This window comes from Notothenia rossii (assembly GCF_949606895.1).
Source record: "Notothenia rossii genome assembly, chromosome: 2".
Classification (NCBI taxonomy): Eukaryota; Metazoa; Chordata; class Actinopteri; order Perciformes; family Nototheniidae; genus Notothenia; species Notothenia rossii.
In genome coordinates this window covers 89,874,830-89,898,132 of record NC_136904.1, presented here as the reverse complement: position 1 = coordinate 89,898,132, position 23,303 = coordinate 89,874,830, and the positions used below count along the sequence as shown (strand labels likewise).

The window sequence follows — 23,303 nt, the reverse complement described above, 5'->3', positions numbered from 1 at the left end:
AAACCGCCTTGATGACTTCGAGGTGTGAAGATGGGCGTAGTGGCGCAGTGGGCTGTGTGTTGATCATCAGATCAAGGGGGCATTGGGGAACACCAGTTCGAAACCCGCCGTTGTGTTGTTGGGCAAGACACTTCCCCTGAATTTGCTCCTGTGGGCATTGTCCACAGTACATGAGTGTAATGTGTATTTGTAAAGCGCTTTGAGCTCTGGAAAAGCGCTATAATAAATATATGGAATTTTTATTATTATTGTTATTATTTTACATTCAGAGTACGCAATATTTTTTTTTGTTCAAATGGTCGCTGTTTAAAAAAACGCAATGATATAGTAATAAATTATTGCTGTGTCTCCGCCAAGAGACCCCTGACTAATCATAGCTTGCCGTCTTTTAAAACCTCCATGATGTTATTGTGAATGAGGTGATGGGAAAAACTTAGGAGAAGAAGAATGTAAACAATTTGCTCAGAAGCATTGTGCTTGATATCGACTATCTTGATTTGAAAAGCCAAAACAAAATTAAAATATATGACTGACCTTTCCTTTGTTTCGCAGTCCCACCTAGCAGCACGCTCATAATTCCTCTTCTCTTTGTTTAAAGTACTGTATTCCTATTGTCCAACTTCACGAAACAAGTAAAATGTGATATATTTGGCAGAAAAAGGCAAACAACTAGTCTTTATGAGAATGTTGAGAGACATAGAGTCAGTTGTCCTCCTCTATAAGGTACCCAATCCCTGTAAGAATGTACCAAACCTCTGCATTCTGTTGGCTTCAATGGTAAACTGCTGAGTTAGATGGTTCCCTGAGGGGGAGGGGCTACCCATTCTTTACGTTAGTCAGGTATAAAAGGAAAGGGTTACACGAGGTAGATATCAGTTCACCAGCAACAGCACATCTACAGCCAACATGAGCAACACCGGCATGAACATGAGGGGCAAGGTACTTTCAGAAGCCTTTTTGTGATAAGCAGAAATAACTGTTTGCAATATCACCCTCTGTACCTTGTTAATCTATTTCTAACCATTAAAATTCCCTTCTTTCAGATCACCTTCTACGAGGAGAAGAACTTCCAGGGTCGTTCTTATGAGTGCATGAATGACAACTCTGACATGTCCTCCTCCCTGAGCAGGTGCCAGTCCTGCAGGGTGGAGAGCGGCTACTTCATGGTGTACGACCGCAACAACTACATGGGAAACCAGTACTTCATGAGGAGGGGCGAGTACTCCGACTGCATGAGCATGATGGGAATGAGGGAGAACATCAAGTCTTGCCGTATGATCCCAATGGTGGGTATAAAACTGTAACCGACGATTCTACTATGGGTGACCACCCCACAACGCTTTACATTAAATCTTTAACTTATAATTCTTCTCCCGAAAGCAGCACAGAGGCCAGTTCAGGATGAAGATCTATGAGAACGAGAACTTCGGTGGTCAGAGTCACGAGATGATGGAGGACTGTGACAACATCATGGACCGTTACCGCATGAACGAGTGCCAGTCCTGCAACGTGATGGACGGTCACTGGCTGATGTACGAGCAGCCCCAGTTCAGAGGCAAGATGATGTACATGAGGCCCGGAGAGCACAGGAACTTCAGAGACATGGGCATGAGCGGCCAGAGGTTCATGAGCATGAGGCGTATCACCGATTCCTGCTAAATGTTCACTGAATGTTTCCTGACTTTATAAAGTGCCAAATAAAAAATTAACCTTGCATGTGACTTTTGTCATGCTTATTGTCCAACTGTTACAATCACACATTATTAATTGAAATTAATTAAATACGATTTGTTTGACGGTAGGCTACTACAAGCAATGAAAATGTTGATCCGAACATGTTTTATATCTGATGAGAAATGTGTTTGGCAAGATTGACAAAAGAAACTAACAGAGAATGCCCTAAAATTGATATTGGATGACAGATTAATAAACTGGGTTGATGATATGTGACAAAATGTTGGGTAATTAAATAAAAAAGGAGATTATTACGTTTTTAAACCAAGGTATTATTTATATTAAGTAAACTTGTCATGGTTTTGGATTTATGTTAATAATAATAATATATTTTATTTATAAGCGCACTTTTCATTTGCGTAAACAAAACTCAAAGTGCTACAAAATTAAAAAGGGTGAAACAAAAACAACAAAAACAATAGAAACAATCAAAAACAATTTAAACATTTTTTAAACAACATAATAAAAGCTTTGATATTCATGCCGGCATGGCATAATGTGGGGATTTAAAAACTAGTTAAAGGCTATTCTAAAAAGATACCTTTTTAGGCCTTTTTTGAAAGCCTCCACAGTCTGTGGGGTCCTCAGCTGGTTTGGGAGGGCATTCCACAGTCTCGGAAAAGCGGAGCAGAAGGCTCGGTCTCCCATGATCTTCAGTTTTGTCCTTGATGGGATGAGGAGGTTTGCCTTTACTGAACGGAGGTTCCTCGTGGAGGTTTGTGGGGTGAGCAATTCCTTGATGTAGGAGGGAGCATCTCCATATATGCACTGATGAGTGAAGAGGGTCATTTTGTAGTCAATCCTGAGTGAGACCGTGATCCAGTTGTGTGATGTGTTCGTACTTCCGCACTCTCATCAGGATCCTAGCAGTGGTGTGTTGGATGTATTGCAGCTTCTGGATGTTCTTGCTAGGAATCCCAATGAGAAGTGCGTTACAGTAGTCCAGCCTGGAGGGGACAAAGGCGTGGACTGGACAAGTTTTTCAGCATCTGGCAGACTGAGGGTGGGGCGGAGTTTCGCAATATTTCTCGGGTGGTAAAAAGAGGTCTTGCATATTTGCTTGATGTGGGCCTCAAAGTTCAGGTGAGGATCCATTTTAACTCCCAGATTGGTAACCGTTGATGAGTGGAATGTTCTGACCGGAGAAGGTGATGCTGGTGATGGCGGATGAACAGACCTGATGTGGAGTGCCAATAAGAATGGCTTCAGTCTTGGAGCTGTTTAGCTGGAGGAAGTTGTGCTTCATCCACACCTTTATCTCCTCCACGCATGTGGTTATTGTGGATGATGGCAGAGGTGCAGAGGGGGTTGGGTTTGCTCTGATGTAGAGCTGTGTGTCATCAGCATAGCAATGGAAAGATATTCCATGCCGGCTGATGACACGACCAAGGGGGGATATGTATATGGTGAAAAGGGTGGGGCCGAGGACTGATCCTTGGGGGACACCGCAAGTCACAGAGTGAGTTCTTGATGTTGCAATTTTACGGTTTGATTTTGACATTGTGTACTCCCTTTGTCTGGTCTTCCTTCCTGTGTTTTCCCTCCTGTGTCTGATTGTCTCATTGTGTTCACCTGTTGCAAACTGTTGACCCTGCTCCCCTCGGCAGGGGGCTGCGCCCCATCAGGACCAAAACTTCTCTCCACCAGAACAGTTTCTTCCCCTCTGCTACTGGCTTCATCAACAAGGCCCAGGACCCCCACTGAAACTGACTTTTATCCACAGCAGAAAAACATCATGCATTACATTAACGCACATAACATAATGCGAACAACATCTTGTTATTTTTAAAATGTTGTACATTTCTTCTCCACAACTTTTAAATAAGCACACCTCTCCACTTTAAATATAGCATATAGTATTTGTAATATGTTAATGTTGTACATTTGTTATAAAAGTGTTACAATTCTTTTTTTAAATAGCTGTAATAACAGTCCTATTTGTATTTGATTTTGCTACGTATTTTTTTTCTGTGTCTTTATATGCACCATTTGCACCAAAGCAAACACCTCGTATGTGTAAACCTACTTTGTAATAAAAACGATTCTGACTATTACATGATTCAATTACAATTCACCTCTTTATTTCTCAAGGTATGGCTTCAGTATTTAAGGGTTTCAAATATTGAGTGAACCCCTGTACGTAGGGGTGTAACGGTTCACAGAATTCACGGTTCGGTACGTACCTCGGTTTGGGGCCACGGTTCGGTACGGGTTCGGTACAAGAAGAAAAAGCAAAAAGAAAGTCCCAAATGCATAATTCCAGGTTTGTTGTTATTTATTTTTTAACAGTAGTGCAAGTTTCAGTATAAAAATAAGGAACTCTAACATTTTGAATAATTAACTGTATTACACAGTTAAAAACAAACTAAAAACAGTACCACCCACTCACCCACCCACACTATTATGTGTGTAATGTGTACTTGTAAACCGCCTTGATGGCTTCGAGGTGTGAAGATGGGCGTAGTGGCGCAGTGGGCTGTATGTTGATCATCAGATCAAGGGGGCATTGGGGAACACCAGTTCGAAACCTGCCGTTGTGTCGTTGGGCAAGACACTTCACCTGAATTTGCTCCTGTGGGTATTGTCCACAGTACATGACCGTTAAATGAGTGTAATGTGTATTTGTAAAGCGCTTTGAGCTCTGGAAAAGCGCTATAATAAATATATCGAATTTTTATTATTATTATTATTTTACATTCTGAGTACGCAATATTTGTTTTTGTTCAAATGGTCACTGTTTAAAAAAAGGCAATGATATAGTAATAAATTATTGCTGTGTCTCCGCCAAGAGACCCCTGACTAATCATAGCTTGCCGTCTTTTAAAACCTCCATGATGTTATTGTGAATGAGGTGATGGGAAAAACTTAGGAGAAGAAGAATGTAAACAATTTGCTCCGAAGCATTGTGCTTGATATCGACTATCTTGATTTGAAAAGCCAAAACAACATTAAAATATATGACTCACCTTTCCTTTGTTTCGCAGTCCCACCTAGCAGCACGCTCATAATTCCTCTTCTCTTTGTTTAAAGAACTGTATTCCTATTGTCCAACTTCACGAAACAAGTAAAATGTGTCATATTTGGCAGAAAAAGGCAAACAACTAGTCTTTATGAGAATGTTGAGAGACATAGAGTCAGTTGTCCTCCTCTACAAGGTACCCAATCCCTGTAAGAATGTACCAAACCTCTGCATTCTGTTGGCTTCAATGGTAAACTGCTGAGTTAGATGGTTCCCTGAGGGGGAGGGTCTACCCATTCTTTACGTTAGTCAGGTATAAAAGGAAAGGGTTACACCAGGTAGATATCAGTTCACCAGCAACAGCACATCTAAAGCCAACATGAGCAACACCGGCATGAACATGAGGGGCAAGGTACTTTCAGAAGCCTTTTTGTGATAAGCAGAAATAACTATTTGCAATATAACCCTTTGTACCTTGCTTATCTATTTCTAACCATTAAAATTCCCTTCTTTCAGATCACCTTCTACGAGGAGAAGAACTTCCAGGGTCGTTCTTATGAGTGCATGAATGACAGCTCTGACATGTCCTCCTACCTGAGCAGGTGCCAGTCCTGCAGGGTGGAGAGCGGCTGCTTCATGGTCTACGACCGCAACAACTACATGGGTAACCAGTACTTCATGAGGAGGGGCGAGTACTCCGACTGTATGAGCATGATGGGAATGAGGGAGAACATCAAGTCTTGCCGTATGATCCCCATGGTGGGTATAAAACTGTAACCGACGATTCTACTATTGATGACCACCCCACAACTCTTTACATTAAATCTTTAACTTATAATTATTCTCCCGAAAGCAGCACAGAGGCCAGTTCAGGATGAAGATCTATGAGAACGAGAACTTCGGTGGTCAGAGTCACGAGATGATGGAGGACTGTGACAACATCATGGACCGTTACCGCATGAACGAGTGCCAGTCCTGCAACGTGATGGACGGTCACTGGCTGATGTACGAGCAGCCCCAGTTCAGAGGCAAGATGATGTACATGAGGCCCGGAGAGCACAGGAACTTTAGAGACATGGGCATGAGCGGCCAGAGGTTCATGAGCATGAGGCGTATCACCGATTCCTGCTAAATGTTCACTGAATGCCAAATAAAAAATGTACCTTGAATGTGACTTTTATCATGCCTATTGTCCAACTGTTAAAATCACACATTATTAATTGAAATTAATTAAATACGATTTGTTTGACGGTAGGCTACTACAAGCAATGAAAATGTTGATACTAACATGTTTTATATCTGATGAGAAATGTGTTGCAAGATTGACAAAAGAAACAAACAGAGAATGCCTTAAAATTGATATTGGATGACGGATTCATAAACTGGGTTGATGATATGTGACAAAACGTTGGGTAATTAAATAAAAAGGAGACTATTACGTTTTTAAACCAAGTTATTATTTGTATTAAGTAGACCCTCCAGAAAATCGCGATTCTGCGAATGCAGAATTTACCGCATAATCAGCAAAATGGCGCAGATTTTTAAAAGGCCGCATATTTATCAAAAGGCCGCATAATCCCCGCATTTTTCCACACAAAGTTTAAAAAAAAAAAAGTTGACTCGTCTTGACGTGACGTCATCAGCTCGCGCATCACAGAATGTAAACAACACTGTATAGAGTGAACGTGTGGAGCTCACACGATAGAGAAAACACCAAGATGAAAAAATCTAATCCATCTCATTTACCGACGAACATTTCTACTAAAGACCGGGCAAAAAGTGGGGGGAAACTATTCTGCACCCCGTGCAACTGTGTGTTGGAGCATAAGAGAAAATCGACGGGGACGACCCACTTTGATTCATTCAAACATTCGAAAATGCTTTCTGCTGCTGCGGACAAGATAGCCAAACAACTCACGTTCAGCGAGGCATCAACCTCCAAAACCCTTTCGAGGGCTACAAGAAACGAGGTGAGTAGCCTACAGGATTGAAGCTGGTCCGATAACGAACGAGTAAATGAAAACGGAATGAGGCGGAGAAGTGTGTGTGTGTGCGTGTATGTGTGTGTGTGTGTGTGGGGGGGGGGGTGTGTGTGTGTGTGTGAGATTAAAAAAGCCCAATTGCTTTTACAATAAATAAACATTGAATGTGTTTAATTGAATAGTAAAGGGGTTTAACGTTAGTGGCAGGTTGTGTGTGAGAGAGAATAAATAAAACAACCCAATATTTAAAAAAAATGTTATTCTTTCCCCCCGCATATTTAGCATATTTCGCAACTTTCCGCATATTTCGCAACTTCCCGCAATTTCACAGCATAAAATCACATAAAAACCCCGCATGTTTAATCGCATAATCAAGGATTTTTTCCCCGCGTTTTTCTGGAGGGTCTAATTAAGTAAACTTGTCATGGTTTTGGATTTATCTTAAAAATAATAATATATTTTATTTATAAGCGCACTTTTCATTTGCGTAAACAAAACTCAAAGTGCTACAAAATTAAAAAGGGTGAAACAAAAACAACAAAAACAATAGAAACAATCAAAAACAATTTTAAAACATTTTAAACAACATAATAAAAGCTTTGACATTCATGCCGGCATGGCATAATGTGGGGGATTTAAAAATCTAGTTAAAGGCTATTCTAAAAAGATGCGTTTTTAGGCCTTTTTTTAAAGCCTCCACAGTCTGTGGTGTCCTCAGCTGGTTTGGGAAGGCATTCCACAGTCTCGGAGCAGCGGAGCAGAAGGCTCGGTCTCCCATGGTCTTCAGTTTTGTCCTTGATGGGATGAGGAGGTTTGCCTTTACTGAACGGAGGTTCCTCGTGGAGGTTTGTGGGGTGAGCAATTCCTTGATGTAGGAGGGAGCTTCTCCATATATGCACTGATGAGTGAAGAGGGTCATTTTGTAGTCAATCCTGAGTGAGACCGGGAGCCAGTGGTGTGATGTGTTCGTACTTCCGCACTCTCATCAGGATCCTAGCAGTGGTGTGTTGGATGTATTGCAGCTTCTGGATGTTCTTGCTAGGAATCCCAATGAGAAGTGCGTTACAGTAGTCCAGCCTGGAGGGGACAAAGGCGTGGACTGGACAAGTTTTTCAGCATCTGGCAGACTGAGTGTGGGGCGGAGTTTCGCAATATTTCTCGGGTGGTAAAAAGAGGTCTTGCATATTTGCTTGATGTGGGCCTCAAAGTTCAGGTGAGGATCCATTTTAACTCCCAGTTTGGTAACCGTTGATGAGAGTGGAATGTTCTGACCGGAGAAGGTGATGCTGGTGATGGCGGATGAACGGACCTGATGTGGAGTGACAATAAGAATGGCTTCAGTCTTGGAGCTGTTTAGCTGGAGGAAGTTGTGCTTCATCCACACCTTTATCTCCTCCAGGCATGTGGTTATTGTGGATGATGGCAGAGGTGCAGAGGGGGTTGGGTTTGCTCTGATGTAGAGCTGTGTGTCATCAGCATAGCAATGGAAAGATATTCCATGCCGGCTGATGACACGACCAAGGGGGGATATGTATATGGTGAAAAGGGTGGGGCCGAGGACTGATCCTTGGGGGACACCGCAAGTCACAGAGTGAGTTCTTGAAGTTGCAATTTTATGGTTTTATTTTGACATTGTGTACTCCCTTTGTCTGGTCTTCCTTCCTGTGTTTTCCCTCCTGTGTCTGATTGTCTCATTGTGTTCACCTGTTGCAAACTGTTGACCCTGCTCCCCTCGGCAGGGGGCTGCGCCCCATCAGGACCAAAACTTCTCTCCACCAGAACAGTTTCTTCCCCTCTGCTACTGGCCTCATCAACAAGGCCCAGGCCAGGACCCCCACTGAAACTGACTTTTATCCACAGCAGAAAAACATCATGCATTACATTAATGCACATAACATAATGCGAACAACATCTTGTTATTTTTAAAATGTTGTACATTTCTTCTCCAAAACTTTTTAATCAGCACAGCTCTCCACTTTAAATACAGCATATAGTATTTGAAATATGTTAATGTTGTACATTTGTTATATAAGTGTTACAATTCTTTTTTTAAATAGCTGTAATAACAGTCCTATTTGTATTTGATTTTGCGACGTATTCTTTTTTCTGTGTCTTTGTATGCACCATTTGCACCAAAGCAAATACCTCGTATGTGTAAACCTACTTTGTAATAAAAACGATTCTGACTATTACATAATTCAATTACAATTCACTTCTTTATTTCTCAAGGTATGGCTTCAGTATTTAAGGGTTTCAAATATTGAGTGAACCCCTGCACGTAGGGGTGTAACGGTTCACAGAATTCACTGTTCGGTACGTAGCTCGGTTTGGGGTCGGGTTCGGTACAAGAAGAAAAAGCAAAAAAAAAGTCCCAAATGCATAATTCCAGGTTTGTTGTTATTTATTTTTTAACAGTAGTGCAAGTTTCAGTATAAAAATAAGGAACTCTAACATTTTGAATAATTAACTGTATTACAGTTAAGAACGAAACAAAAACTGTACCACCCACTCGCCCACCCACACACACTATTATGTGTGTAATGTGTACTTGTAAACCGCCTTGATGACTTCGAGGTGTGAAGATGGGCGTAGTGGCGCAGTGGGCTGTGTGTTCATCATCAGATCAAGGGGGCATTGGGGAACGCCAGTTCGAACCCCGCCGTTGTGTTGTTGGGCAAGACACTTCACCTGAACTTGCTCCTGTGGGTATTGTCCACAGTACATGACCGTTACATGAGTGTAATGTGTATTTGTAAAGCGCTTTAAGCTCTGGAAAAGCGCTATAATAAATATATGGAATTATTATTATTATTATTATTATTATTTTACATTCAGAGTACACAATATTTGTTTTTGTTCAAATGGTCGCTGTTTAAAAAAAGGCAATGATATAGTAATAAATTATTGCCGTGTCTCCGCCAAGAGACCCCTGACTAATCATAGCTTGCCGTCTTTTAAAACCTCCATGATGTTATTGTGAATGAGGTGATGGGAAAAACTTAGAAGAAGAATGTAAACAATTTGCTCAGAAGCATTGTGCATGATATCGACTATCTTGATTTGAAAAGCCAAAACAACATTAAAATATATGACTGACCTTTCCTTTGTTTCGCAGTCCCACCTAGCAGCACGCTCTTAATTCCTCTTCTCTTTGTTTAAAGTACTGTATTCCTATTGTCCAACTTCACGAAACAAGTAAAATGTGTCATATTTGGCAGAAAAAGGCAAAAAACTATAGTCTTTATGAGAATGTTGAGAGACATAGAGTCAGTTGTCCTCCTCTACAAGGTACCCAATCCCTGTAAGCATGTACCAAACCTCTGCATTCTGTTGGCTTCAATGGTAAACTGCTGAGTTAGATGGTTCCCTGAGGGGGAGGGGCTACCCATTCTTTACGTTAGTCAGGTATAAAAGGAAAGGGTTACACCAGGTAGATATCAGTTCACCAGCAACAGTTCATCTACAGCCAACATGAGCAACACCGGCATGAACATGAGGGGCAAGGTACTTTCAGAAGTCTTTTTGTGATAAGCAGGAATATCTGTTTGCAATATCACCCTCTGTACCTTGCTAATCTATTTCTAACCATTAAAATTCCCTTCTTTCAGATCACCTTCTACGAGGAGAAGAACTTCCAGGGTCGTTCTTATGAGTGCATGAACGACAGCTCTGACATGTCCTCCTACCTGAGCAGGTGCCAGTCCTGCAGGGTGGAGAGTGGCTGCTTCATGGTGTACGACCGCAACAACTACATGGGAAACCAGTACTTCATGAGGAGGGGCGAGTACTCCGACTGCATGAGCATGATGGGAATGAGGGAGAACATCAAGTCTTGCCGTATGATCCCAATGGTGGGTATAAAACTGTAACCGACGATTCTACTATGGGTGACCACCCCACAACGCTTTACATTAAATCATTAACTTATAATTATTCTCCCGAAAGCAGCACAGAGGCCAGTTCAGGATGAAGATCTATGAGAATGAGAACTTCGGTGGTCAGAGTCACGAGATGATGGAGGACTGTGACAACATCATGGACCGTTACCGCATGAACGAGTGTCAGTCCTGCAACGTGATGGACGGTCACTGGCTGATGTACGAGCAGCCCCAGTTCAGAGGCAAGATGATGTACATGAGGCCCGGAGAGCACAGGAACTTCAGAGACATGGGCATGAGCGGCCAGAGGTTCATGAGCATGAGGCGTATCACCGATTCCTGCTAAATGTTCACTGAATGTTTCCTGACTTTATAAAGTGCCAAATAAAAGATTAACCTTGAATGTGACTTTTGTCATGCTTATTGTCCAACTGTTACAATCACACATTATTCATTGAAATTAATTGTATAATATTTATTTGACAGTAGGCAACTACTAGCAATGAAAATGTTGATCCTAACATGTTTTATATCTGATGAGAAATTTGTTGCAAGATTGACAAAACAAACAAACAATTGATATTGGATGACAGATTAATACACTGGCTTGATGAAATGTGATAAAACTTTAGGTAATTAAATAAAAAAGAGATTATTACGTTTCTAAACCAAGGTATTATTTATATTTAGTAAACTTGTCATGGTTTTGGATCTATGTTGCAATTTTAGGGTTTTATTTTGACATTGTGTTCTCCCTTTGTCTGGATTTCCTTCCTGTGTTTTCCCTCCAATGTCTAATTTTGTTCACCTGTTGCAAACTGTTGACCTCGCTCCACTCTGGCACGGGGCTGTACTCCATCAGGACCAACACCTCTCCCTACCTGAACAGTTTCTTCCCCTCTGCTACTGGCCTCATCAACAAGGGCCAGGACCCCAACTGAAACTGACTTTTATCCACCTCAGAAAAAACATTATGCATTACATTAATGCACATAACATAATGCGAACAACTTCTTGTTATTTTTTAAATGTTGCACATTTCTTCTGCACAACTTTTAAATCAGCACAGCTCTCCACTTTAAATACAGCATTTAATATTTTTCATATGTTAGTAGCAGTGGCGTAGCTGTGGGTGGGCCCGGGTGGGCCTGGGCCCACCCACATGCACGCCTGGCCCACCCACAGCCAATCAGCGCTTCATAGCGCAGAGCCGGGAAGCCCAGAAGGAAGTGCCACAAACTGCAGTTCATCTAGTGGCCGACAGGGGATGGATTCAGAAAGGAGCAATTCCCATAGACCCCCATGTTAAAATGCCCAACTTTACAGCAGAAATAAACATGTTTCTAGCCTGGATCCAATAAAACTTATTCTGGATATATTTAGATTCCACCTTCATGACAATGGAATAGGGAGTGCATTTTTTTACCGTGAGTTTTTATAGTAAGTAAAGTAACTTTTGCCGTGAGTGAATGAAAGTATTATTTCTTCTTGAAGTCTGCAGTTTAGCGTGTACACATTTGCTGAATATGAAAACAATCAGTGTGTGCCCATGTCCGACTGTCAAGGATAAACAACCTGTGGCCGCCAATATATATATATGTCATATGTATTATTGCTACACAAACATTATATTGCAGTTGTAGTGTCGCCAACTCCGTTTCTCATATGCAAAAAGACAGCAAAATGCGTCTGATTATTTTTTGTATTTTAGATCTTTCCAGACGAGAGATCTCTCTCTCCCCCGTCTGTGTGCGAGGGGGCGGGGCAGTTTACACACACGCAGCTGCTACATGCAACACACACACACGGAGGAGATGTCGGAGAGAACGCGCTCCGAGGTGTGGTTAAACTATAGCCGTGTCGATGTGGTCAATGCTCGTCACCAAAAGTGCAATAAGAGTTTAGCATGTAAGGGCGGTAACACGAGCAATTTGTCTAAACATTTGGCTAAAGTGCACCACATCCAGACGGAGGAATGCACCAGGTTCGATTGTCTTTCTAGCAGCTCTATAGCCCCGTCCACGAGTAACGTTTCCACGTCAGGTGTTATGTATGCTAGCAGCAACACACAGAGTTAACTACATTATACAAACATGGGTTAATGATTAGAGGTAACTGAATTATTTATTTTGTTAAAGTTTCAGCTATTCTGTTTACAGTTCTGTCATCAGATTATTTAATACGATTTGTTAAAACACTGTTGTTTCTTTTGATGTGAAATATTATGTATTTAATTTAAATAAAAAGCAATGTTAGTTTTGTTCACAATTTGTTTAGTAAGTTTACCTTATTTTTTTCTCCAAAAGAACCGATAAAAGTACCGTTCAAAGGACCGGATCGATAAGCGCTATCGATAAAAGTTAAAACCTTAACGATACCCATCCCTGTCAGTTTTACACACATTCTGAGGACGCCGTGCCTACGTTTTTATTTTCACTGCTAATTTATGCTTATGTTCTATTAGTGCATTAAAAAAATCATTAAAATCATTAATGAAGTTTCAGCTCAGACCCCACGCTTAATATGTCTCCCCCTGGCCAACCTACATTTCTCCAGGCCCAGCCACACAATAATTCCTGGCTACGCCACTGGTTAGTACGGATGTAACGATACCAAAAACTCACGGTACGATAATATCGCGATAAAAAGTCCACGGTATGATATTTATCGTGATATTGAAAAATAAAGGAAAAAAATGAGATTTTTTTTTTTTTTTTTAACTTGCATTTTTTTTCTTTATTAAATAATAAATCTGATTTGTGCAGCTATTTAGTAGGATAGTAGTATTTTTAAGTGTCAACAATATAATAATCAGACCCTGCAATAGAATAAATCAAGTTTCACTTTTTTCAAGTAACTCAACTCTAACTCACTAACTCAGCATCATCAAGGTTATCTTTTAGGAATATGAGCATGTCCACATTTCCAGGTAGAAGCTGGGATGTTTGGGCGTTTAGAATATCCCCTGCTGTGGAAAAAACTCTCTTGCTTGGTACTGATGTTGCTGGGACAGAGAGATATTCTTTGGCAATGGGTGACAGCAGTGGATAAAACTGTGCATTGTCTCTCCACCACTTCAAAAACAATACAGTTTTTGCCAAGAAGGTGAGGCTTATTGACAGGGCGAGATATAAATATACTGTTGGTCAGGGACATGCACAGACATTTGAAGGGGCTATTGCTCTGAATGTAAACAATTTGCTCAGAAGCATTGTGCTTGTTATCAATATCTTGATTTGAAAAGCCAAAATAAAATAAATATATATGTCTGACCTTTCCTTTGTTTCACAGCAGCACCCTCATAATTCCTCTTCTCTTTGTTTAAAGTACTGTATTCCTATTGTCCAACTTCACGAAACAAGTAAAATGTGTCATATTTGGCAGAAAAAGGCAAAAAACTATAGTCTTTATGAGAATGTTGAGAGACATAGAGTCAGTTGTCCTCCTCTACAAGGTACCCAATCCCTGTAAGAATGTACCAAACCTCTGCATTCTGTTGGCTTCAATGGTAAACTGCTGAGTTAGATGGTTCCCTGAGGGGGAGGGGCTACCCATTCTTTACGTTAGTCAGGTATAAAAGGAAAGGGTTAACCAGGTAGATATCAGTTCACCAGCAACAGCACATCTACAGCCAACATGAGCAACACCGGCATGAACATGAGGGGCAAGGTACTTTCAGAAGCCTTTTTGTGATAAGCAGAAATAACTATTTGCAATATCACCCTCTGTACCTTGCTAATCTATTTCTAACCATTAAAATTCCCTTCTTTCAGATCACCTTCTACGAGGAGAAGAACTTCCAGGGTCGTTCTTATGAGTGCATGAACGACAGCTCTGACATGTCCTCCTACCTGAGCAGGTGCCAGTCCTGCAGGGTGGAGAGCGGCTGCTTCATGGTCTACGACCGCAACAACTACATGGGAAACCAGTACTTCATGAGGAGGGGCGAGTACTCCGACTGCATGAGCATGATGGGAATGAGGGAGAACATCAAGTCTTGCCGTATGATCCCCATGGTGGGTATAAAACTGTAACCGATGATTCTACTATGGGTGACCACCCCACAACGCTTTACATTAAATCTTTAACTTATAATTATTCTCCCGAAAGCAGCACAGAGGCCAGTTCAGGATGAAGATCTATGAGAACGAGAACTTCGGTGGTCAGAGTCACGAGATGATGGAGGACTGTGACAACATCATGGACCGTTACCGCATGAACGAGTGCCAGTCCTGCAACGTGATGGACGGTCACTGGCTGATGTACGAGCAGCCCCAGTTCAGAGGCAAGATGATGTACATGAGGCCCGGAGAGCACAGGAACTTCAGAGACATGGGCATGAGCGGCCAGAGGTTCATGAGCATGAGGCGTATCACCGATTCCTGCTAAATGTTCACTGAATGTTTCCTGACTTTATAAAGTGCCAAATAAAAAATTAACCTTGAATGTGACTTTTGTCATGCTTATTGTCCAACTGTTACAATCACACATTATTCATTGAAATTAATTGTATAATATTTATTTGACAGTAGGCAACTACTAGCAATGAAAATGTTGATCCTAACATGTTTTATATCTGATGAGAAATTTATTGCAAGATTGACAAAACAAACAAACAATTGATATTGGATGACAGATTAATACACTTGGTTGATGAAATGTGATAAAACTTTAGGTAATTAAATAAAAAAGAGATTATTACGTTTCTAAACCAAGGTATTATTTATATTTAGTAAACTTGTCATGGTTTTGGATCTATGTTGCAATTTTAGGGTTTTATTTTGACATTGTGTTCTCCCTTTGTCTGGATTTCCTTCCTGTGTTTTCCCTCCAATGTCTAATTTTGTTCACCTGTTGCAAACTGTTGACCTCGCTCCACTCTGGCACGAGGCTGTACTCCATCAGGACCAACACCTCTCCCTACCTGAACAGTTTCTTCCCCTCTGCTACTGGCCTCATCAACAAGGGCCAGGACCCCCACTGAAACTGACTTTTATCCACCTCAGAAAAAACATTATGCATTACATTAATGCACATAACATAATGCGAACAACTTCTTGTTATTTTTTAAATGTTGCACATTTCTTCTCCACAACTTTTAAATCAGCACAGCTCTCCACTTTAAATACAGCATTTAATATTTTTCATATGTTAGTAGCAGTGGCGTAGCTGTGGGTGGGCCCGGGTGGGCCTGGGCCCACCCACATGCACGCCTGGCCCACCCACAGCCAATCAGCGCTTCATAGCGCAGAGCCGGGAAGCCCAGAAGGAAGTGCCACAAACTGCAGTTCATCTAGTGGCCGACAGGGGATGGATTCAGAAAGGAGCAATTCCCATAGACCCCCATGTTAAAATGCCCAACTTTACAGCAGAAATAAACATGTTTCTAGCCTGGATCCAATAAAACTTATTCTGGATATATTTAGATTCCACCTTCATGACAATGGAATAGGGAGTGCATTTTTTTACCGTGAGTTTTTATAGTAAGTAAAGTAACTTTTGCCGTGAGTGAATGAAAGTATTATTTCTTCTTGAAGTCTGCAGTTTAGCGTGTACACATTTGCTGAATATGAAAACACTCAGTGTGTGCCGATATGCGACTGTCAAGGAGAAACAACCTGTGGCCGCCGATATATATATATATATATATATGTCATATGTATTATTGCTACACAAACATTACATTGCAGTTGTAGTGTCGCCAACTCCGTTTCTAATATGCAAAAAGACAGCAAAATGCGTCTGATTATTTTTAGTATTTTAGATCTTTCCAGACGAGAGATCTCTCTCCCCCGTCTGTGTGCGAGGGGGCGGGGCAGTTTACACACACGCAGCTGCTACATGCAACACACACACACGGAGGAGATGTCGGAGAGAATGCGCTCCGAGGTGTGGTTAAACTATAGCCGTGTCGATGTGGTCAATGCTCGTCACCAAAAGTGCAATAAGAGTTTAGCATGTAAGGGCGGTAACACGAGCAATTTGTCTAAACATTTAGCTAAAGTGCACCACATCCAGACGGAGGAATGCACCGGGTTCGACTGTCTTTCTAGCAGCTCTGTAGCCCCGTCCAAGAGTAACGTTTCCACGTCAGGTGTTATGTATGCTAGCAGCAACACACAGAGTTAACTACATTATACAAACATGGGTTAATGATTAGAGGTAACTGAGTTATTTATTTTGTTAAAGTTTCAGCTATTCTGTTTACAGTTCTGTCATCAGATTATTTAATACGATTTGTTAAAACACTGTTGTTTCTTTTGATGTGAAATATTATGTATTTAATTTAAATAAAAAGCAATGTTAGTTTTGTTCACAATTTGTTTAGTAAGTTTACCTTATTTTTTTCTCCAAAAGAACCGATAAAAGTACCGTTCAAAGGACCGGATCGATAAGCGCTATCGATAAAAGTTAAAACCTTAACGATACCCATCCCTGTCAGTTTTACACACATTCTGAGGACGCCGTGCCTACGTTTTTATTTTCACTGCTAATTTATGCTTATGTTCTATTAGTGCATTAAAAAAATCATTAAAATCATTAATGAAGTTTCAGCTCAGACCCCACGCTTAATATGTCTCCCCCTGGCCCACCTACATTTCTCCAGGCCCAGCCACACAATAATTCCTGGCTACGCCACTGGTTAGTACGGATGTAACGATACCAAAAACTCACGGTACGATAATATCGCGATAAAAAGTCCACGGTACGATATTTATCGTGATATTGAAAAATAAAGGAAAAAAATGTGAATTTTTTTTTTTTTTTTTACTTGCATTTTTTTTCTTTATTAAATAATAAATCTGATTTGTGCAGCATTTTAGTAGGATAGTAGTATTTTTAAGTGTCAACAATATAATACTCAGACCCCGCAATAGAATAAATCAAGTTTCACTTTTTTCAAGTAACTCAACTCTAACTCACTAACTCAGCATCATCAAGGTTATCTTTTAGGAATATGAGCATGTCCACATTTCCAGGTAGAAGCTGGGATGTTTGGGCGTTTACAATATCCCCTGCTGTGGAAAAAACTCTCTTGCTTGGTACTGATGTTGCTGGGACAGAGAGATATGCTTTGGCCATGGGTGACAGCAGTGGATAAAACTGTGCATTGTCTCTCCACCACTTCAAAAACAATACAGTTTTTGCCAAGAAGGTGAGGCTTATTGACAGGGCGAGATATAAATATACTGTTGGTCAGGGACATGCACAGACATTTGGAGGGGCTATTGCTCTGAATGTAAACAATTTGCTCAGAAGCATTGTGCTTGTTATCAATATCTTGATTTGAAAAGCCAAAATAAAATAAATATATATGTCTGACCTTTCCTTTGTTTCACAGCAGCACCCTCATAATTCCTCTTCTCTTTGTTTAAAGTACTGTATTCCTATTGTCCAACTTCACGAAACAAGTAAAATGTGTCATATTTGGCAGAAAAAGGCAAAAAACTATAGTCTTTATGAGAATGTTGAGAGACATAGAGTCAGTTGTCCTCCTCTACAAGGTACCCAATCCCTGTAAGAATGTACCAAACCTCTGCATTCTGTTGGCTTCAATGGTAAACTGCTGAGTTAGATGGTTCCCTGGGGGGGAGGGGCTACCCATTCTTTACGTTAGTCAGGTATAAAAGGAAAGGGTTAACCAGGTAGATATCAGTTCACCAGCAACAGCACATCTACAGCCAACATGAGCAACACCGGCATGAACATGAGGGGCAAGGTACTTTCAGAAGTCTTTTTGTGATAAGCAGAAATAACTGTTTACAATATCACCCTCTGTACCTTGCTAATCTATTTCTAACCATTCAAATTCCCTTCTTTCAGATCACCTTCTACGAGGAGAAGAACTTCCAGGGTCGTTCTTATGAGTGCATGAACGACAGCTCTGACATGTCCTCCTACCTGAGCAGGTGCCAGTCCTGCAGGGTGGAGAGCGGCTGCTTCATGGTGTACGACCGCAACAACTACATGGGAAACCAGTTCTTCATGAGGAGGGGCGAGTACTCCGACTGCATGAGCATGATGGGAATGAGGGAGAACATCAAGTCTTGCCGTATGATCCCCATGGTGGGTATAAAACTGTAACCGACGATTCTACTATGGGTGACCACCCCACAACGCTTTACATTAAATCTTTAACTTATAATTCTTCTCCCGAAAGCAGCACAGAGGCCAGTTCAGGATGAAGATCTATGAGAACGAGAACTTCGGTGGTCAGAGTCACGAGATGATGGAGGACTGTGACAACATCATGGACCGTTACCGCATGAACGAGTGCCAGTCCTGCAACGTGATGGACGGTCACTGGCTGATGTACGAGCAGCCCCAGTTCAGAGGCAAGATGATGTACATGAGGCCCGGAGAGCACAGGAACTTCAGAGACATGGGCATGAGCGGCCAGAGGTTCATGAGCATGAGGCGTATCACCGATTCCTGCTAAATGTTCACTGAATGTTTCCTGACTTTATAAAGTGCCAAATAAAAGATTAACCTTGAATGTGACTTTTGTCATGCTTATTGTCCAACTGTTACAATCACACATTATTCATTGAAATTAATTGTATAATATTTATTTGACAGTAGGCAACTACTAGCAATGAAAATGTTGATCCTAACATGTTTTATATCTGATGAGAAATTTATTGCAAGATTGACAAAACAAACAAACAATTGATATTGGATGACAGATTAATACACTTGGTTGATGAAATGTGATAAAACTTTAGGTAATTAAATAAAAAAGAGATTATTACGTTTCTAAACCAAGGTATTATTTATATTTAGTAAACTTGTCATGGTTTTGGATCTATGTTGCAATTTCACGGTTTTATTTTGACATTGTGTTCTCCCTTTGTCTGGATTTCCTTCCTGTGTTTTCCCTCCAATGTCTAATTTTGTTCACCTGTTGCAAACTGTTGACCTCGCTCCACTCTGGCACGAGGCTGTACTCCATCAGGACCAACACCTCTCCCTACCTGAACAGTTTCTTCCCCTCTGCTACTGGCCTCATCAACAAGGGCCAGGACCCCCACTGAAACTGAGTTTTATCCACCTCAGAAAAAACATTATGCATTACATTAATGCACATAACATAATGCGAACAACTTCTTGTTATTTTTAAAATGTTGCACATTTCTTCTCCACAACTTTTAAATCAGCACAGCTCTCCACTTTAAATACAGCATTTAATATTTTTCATATGTTAGTAGCAGTGGCGTAGCTGTGGGTGGGCCCGGGTGGGCCTGGGCCCACCCACATGCACGCCTGGCCCACCCACAGCCAATCAGCGCTTCATAGCGCAGAGCCGGGAAGCCCAGAAGGAAGTGCCACAAACTGCAGTTCATCTAGTGGCCGACAGGGGATGGATTCAGAAAGGAGCAATTCCCATAGACCCCCATGTTAAAATGCCCAACTTTACAGCAGAAATAAACATGTTTCTAGCCTGGATCCAATAAAACTTATTCTGGATATATTTAGATTCCACCTTCATGACAATGGAATAGGGAGTGCATTTTTTTACCGTGAGTATTTATAGTAAGTAAAGTAACTTTTGCCGTGAGTGAATGAAAGTATTATTTCTTCTTGAAGTCTGCAGTTTAGCGTGTACACATTTGCTGAATATGAAAACAATCAGTGTGTGCCCATGTGCGACTGTCAAGGATAAACAACCTGTGGCCGCCGATATATATATATATATATATATATATATATATATATATATAGATATATATATATATATATATATATATATATATATATGTCATATGTATTATTGCTACACAAACATTATATTGCAGTTGTAGTGTCGCCAACTCCGTTTCTAATATGCAAAAAGACAGCAAAATGCGTCTGATTATTTTTAGTATTTTAGATCTTTCCAGACGAGAGATCTCTCTCCCCCGTCTGTGTGCGAGGGGGCGGGGCAGTTTACACACACGCAGCTGCTACATGCAACACACACACACGGAGGAGATTTCGGAGAGAACGCGCTCCGAGGTGTGGTTAAACTATAGCCGTGTCGATGTGGTCAATGCTCGTCACCAAAAGTGCAATAAGAGTTTAACATGTAAGGGCGGTAACACGAGCAATTTGTCTAAACATTTAGCAAAAGTGCACCACATCCAGACGGAGGAATGCACCGGGTTCGACTGTCTTTCTAGCAGCTCTGTAGCCCCGTCCAAGAGTAACGTTTCCACGTCAGGTGTTATGTATGCTAGCAGCAACACACAGAGTTAACTACATTATACAAACATGGGTTAATGATTAGAGGTAACTGAGTTATTTATTTTGTTAAAGTTTCAGCTATTCTGTTTACAGTTCTGTCATCAGATTATTTAATACGATTTGTTAAAACACTGTTGTTTCTTTTGTTTTGAAATATTATGTATTTAATTTAAATAAAAAGCAATGTTAGTTTTGTTCACAATTTGTTTAGTAAGTTTACCTTATTTTATTCTCCAAAAGAACCGATAAAAGTACCGTTAAAAGGACCGGATCGATAAGCGCTATCGATAAAAGTTAAAACCTTAACGATACCCATCCCTGTCAGTTTTACACACATTCTGAGGACGCCGTGCCTACGTTTTTATTTTCACTGCTAATTTATGCTTATGTTCTATTAGTGCATTAAAAAAATCATTAAAATCATTAATGAAGTTTCAGCTCAGACCCCACGCTTAATATGTCTCCCCCTGGCCCACCTACATTTCTCCAGGCCCAGCCACACAATAATTCCTGGCTACGCCACTGGTTACTAGGGATGTAACGATACCAAAAACTCACGGTACGATAATATCGCGATAAAAAGTCCACGGTATGATATTTATCGTGATATTGAAAAATAAAGGAAAAAAATGTGAATTTCTTTTTTTTTTTTTACTTGCATTTCTTTTCTTTATTAAATAATACATCTGATTTGTGCAGCATTTTAGGAGGATAGTAGTATTTTAAAGTGTCAACAATATAATAATCAGACCCTGCAATAGAATAAATCAAGTTTCACTTTTTTCAAGTAACTCAACTCTAACTCACTAACTCAGCATCATCAAGGTTATCTTTTAGGAATATGAGCATGTCCACATTTCCAGGTAGAAGCTGGGATGTTTGGGCGTTTACAATATCCCCTGCTGTGGAAAAAACTCTCTTGCTTGGTACTGATGTTGCTGGGACAGAGAGATATGCTTTGGCAATGGGTGACAGCAGTGGATAAAACTGTGCATTGTCTCTCCACCACTTCAAAAACAATACAGTTTTTGCCAAGAAGGTGAGGCTTATTGACAGGGCGAGATATAAATATACTGTTGGTCAGGGACGTGCACAGACATTTGAAGGGGCTATTGCTCTGAATGTAAACAATTTGCTCAGAAGCATTGTGCTTGTTATCAATATCTTGATTTGAAAAGCCAAAATAAAATAAATATATATGTCTGACCTTTCCTTTGTTTCACAGCAGCACCCTCATAATTCCTCTTCTCTTTGTTTAAAGTACTGTATTCCTATTGTCCAACTTCACGAAACAAGTAAAATGTGTCATATTTGGCAGAAAAAGGCAAAAAACTATAGTCTTTATGAGAATGTTGAGAGACATAGAGTCAGTTGTCCTCCTCTACAAGGTACCCAATCCCTGTAAGAATGTACCAAACCTCTGCATTCTGTTGGCTTCAATGGTAAACTGCTGAGTTAGATGGTTCCCTGAGGGGGAGGGGCTACCCATTCTTTACGTTAGTCAGGTATAAAAGGAAAGGGTTAACCAGGTAGATATCAGTTCAGGAGCAACAGCACATCTACAGCCAACATGAGCAACACCGGCATGAACATGAGGGGCAAGGTACTTTCAGAAGTCTTTTTGTGATAAGCAGAAATAACTATTTGCAATATCACCCTCTGTACCTTGCTTATCTATTTCTAACCATTCAAATTCCCTTCTTTCAGATCACCTTCTACGAGGAGAAGAACTTCCAGGGTCGTTCTTATGAGTGCATGAATGACAGCTCTGACATGTCCTCCTCCCTGAGCAGGTGCCAGTCCTGCAGGGTGGAGAGCGGCTGCTTCATGGTGTACGACCGCAACAACTACATGGGAAACCAGTACTTCATGAGGAGGGGCGAGTACTCCGACTGCATGAGCATGATGGGAATGAGGGAGAACATCAAGTCTTGCCGTATGATCCCCATGGTGGGTATAGAACTGTAACCGACGATTCTACTATGGGTGACCACCCCACAACGCTTTACATTAAATCTTTAACTTATAATTCTTCTCCCGAAAGCAGCACAGAGGCCAGTTCAGGATGAAGATCTATGAGAACGAGAACTTCGGTGGTCAGAGTCACGAGATGATGGAGGACTGTGACAACATCATGGACCGTTACCGCATGAACGAGTGCCAGTCCTGCAACGTGATGGACGGTCACTGGCTGATGTACGAGCAGCCCCAGTTCAGAGGCAAGATGATGTACATGAGGCCCGGAGAGCACAGGAACTTCAGAGACATGGGCATGAGCGGCCAGAGGTTCATGAGCATGAGGCGTATCACCGATTCCTGCTAAATGTTCACTGAATGTTTCCTGAATTTATAAAATGCCAAATAAAAAATTAACCTTGAATGTGACTTTTGTCATGCTTATTGTCCAACTGTCATAATCACACATTACTAATTTACACTAATTATATAATATGTATTTGAGAGTAGGCAACTATTAGCAATGAAAATGTTGATCCTAACATGTTTTATATCTGAGGAGAAATTTGT

General features: G+C 40.9%; 7 protein-coding genes across 8 annotated transcripts in view; 6 read left to right on the top strand and 1 right to left on the bottom strand.

The window, feature by feature from the left end:
* arhgef49 (Rho guanine nucleotide exchange factor 49) overlaps positions 1 to 23,303 on the bottom strand; it is a 145,947-nt gene that overhangs the window by 108,449 nt on the left and 14,195 nt on the right. The gene's annotated exons all lie outside the window — the stretch shown is intronic.
* LOC307028094 (gamma-crystallin M3-like) lies at positions 907 to 1,671 on the top strand (the record flags this gene model as incomplete). Its single annotated transcript, XM_079662859.1, has 3 exons — positions 907 to 939; positions 1,044 to 1,286; positions 1,384 to 1,671. The coding sequence occupies 3 exons, from the start codon at positions 907 to 909 to the stop codon at positions 1,657 to 1,659; spliced, it is 552 nt and encodes a 183-aa protein (XP_079518985.1). The 3' UTR covers positions 1,660 to 1,671.
* On the top strand, positions 5,073 to 5,825 carry LOC307028093 (gamma-crystallin M3-like; the record flags this gene model as incomplete). The annotated part of the gene is made up of 3 exons (XM_079662858.1): positions 5,073 to 5,105; positions 5,210 to 5,452; positions 5,550 to 5,825. The coding sequence occupies 3 exons, from the start codon at positions 5,073 to 5,075 to the stop codon at positions 5,823 to 5,825; spliced, it is 552 nt and encodes a 183-aa protein (XP_079518984.1).
* Positions 10,138 to 10,899, top strand: LOC307028485 (gamma-crystallin M3-like; the record flags this gene model as incomplete). Its single annotated transcript, XM_079663548.1, has 3 exons — positions 10,138 to 10,179; positions 10,284 to 10,526; positions 10,624 to 10,899. The coding sequence occupies exons 1-3, from the start codon at positions 10,147 to 10,149 to the stop codon at positions 10,897 to 10,899; spliced, it is 552 nt and encodes a 183-aa protein (XP_079519674.1). The 5' UTR covers positions 10,138 to 10,146.
* On the top strand, positions 14,190 to 14,942 carry LOC307030228 (gamma-crystallin M3-like; the record flags this gene model as incomplete). The annotated part of the gene is made up of 3 exons (XM_079666539.1): positions 14,190 to 14,222; positions 14,327 to 14,569; positions 14,667 to 14,942. 3 exons carry the CDS (start codon positions 14,190 to 14,192, stop codon positions 14,940 to 14,942), a joined length of 552 nt encoding a protein of 183 aa, XP_079522665.1.
* On the top strand, positions 18,241 to 19,005 carry LOC307029061 (gamma-crystallin M3-like; the record flags this gene model as incomplete). The annotated part of the gene is made up of 3 exons (XM_079664644.1): positions 18,241 to 18,273; positions 18,378 to 18,620; positions 18,718 to 19,005. The coding sequence occupies 3 exons, from the start codon at positions 18,241 to 18,243 to the stop codon at positions 18,991 to 18,993; spliced, it is 552 nt and encodes a 183-aa protein (XP_079520770.1). The 3' UTR covers positions 18,994 to 19,005.
* Positions 22,348 to 23,112, top strand: LOC307030384 (gamma-crystallin M3-like; the record flags this gene model as incomplete). Its single annotated transcript, XM_079666753.1, has 3 exons — positions 22,348 to 22,380; positions 22,485 to 22,727; positions 22,825 to 23,112. 3 exons carry the CDS (start codon positions 22,348 to 22,350, stop codon positions 23,098 to 23,100), a joined length of 552 nt encoding a protein of 183 aa, XP_079522879.1. The 3' UTR covers positions 23,101 to 23,112.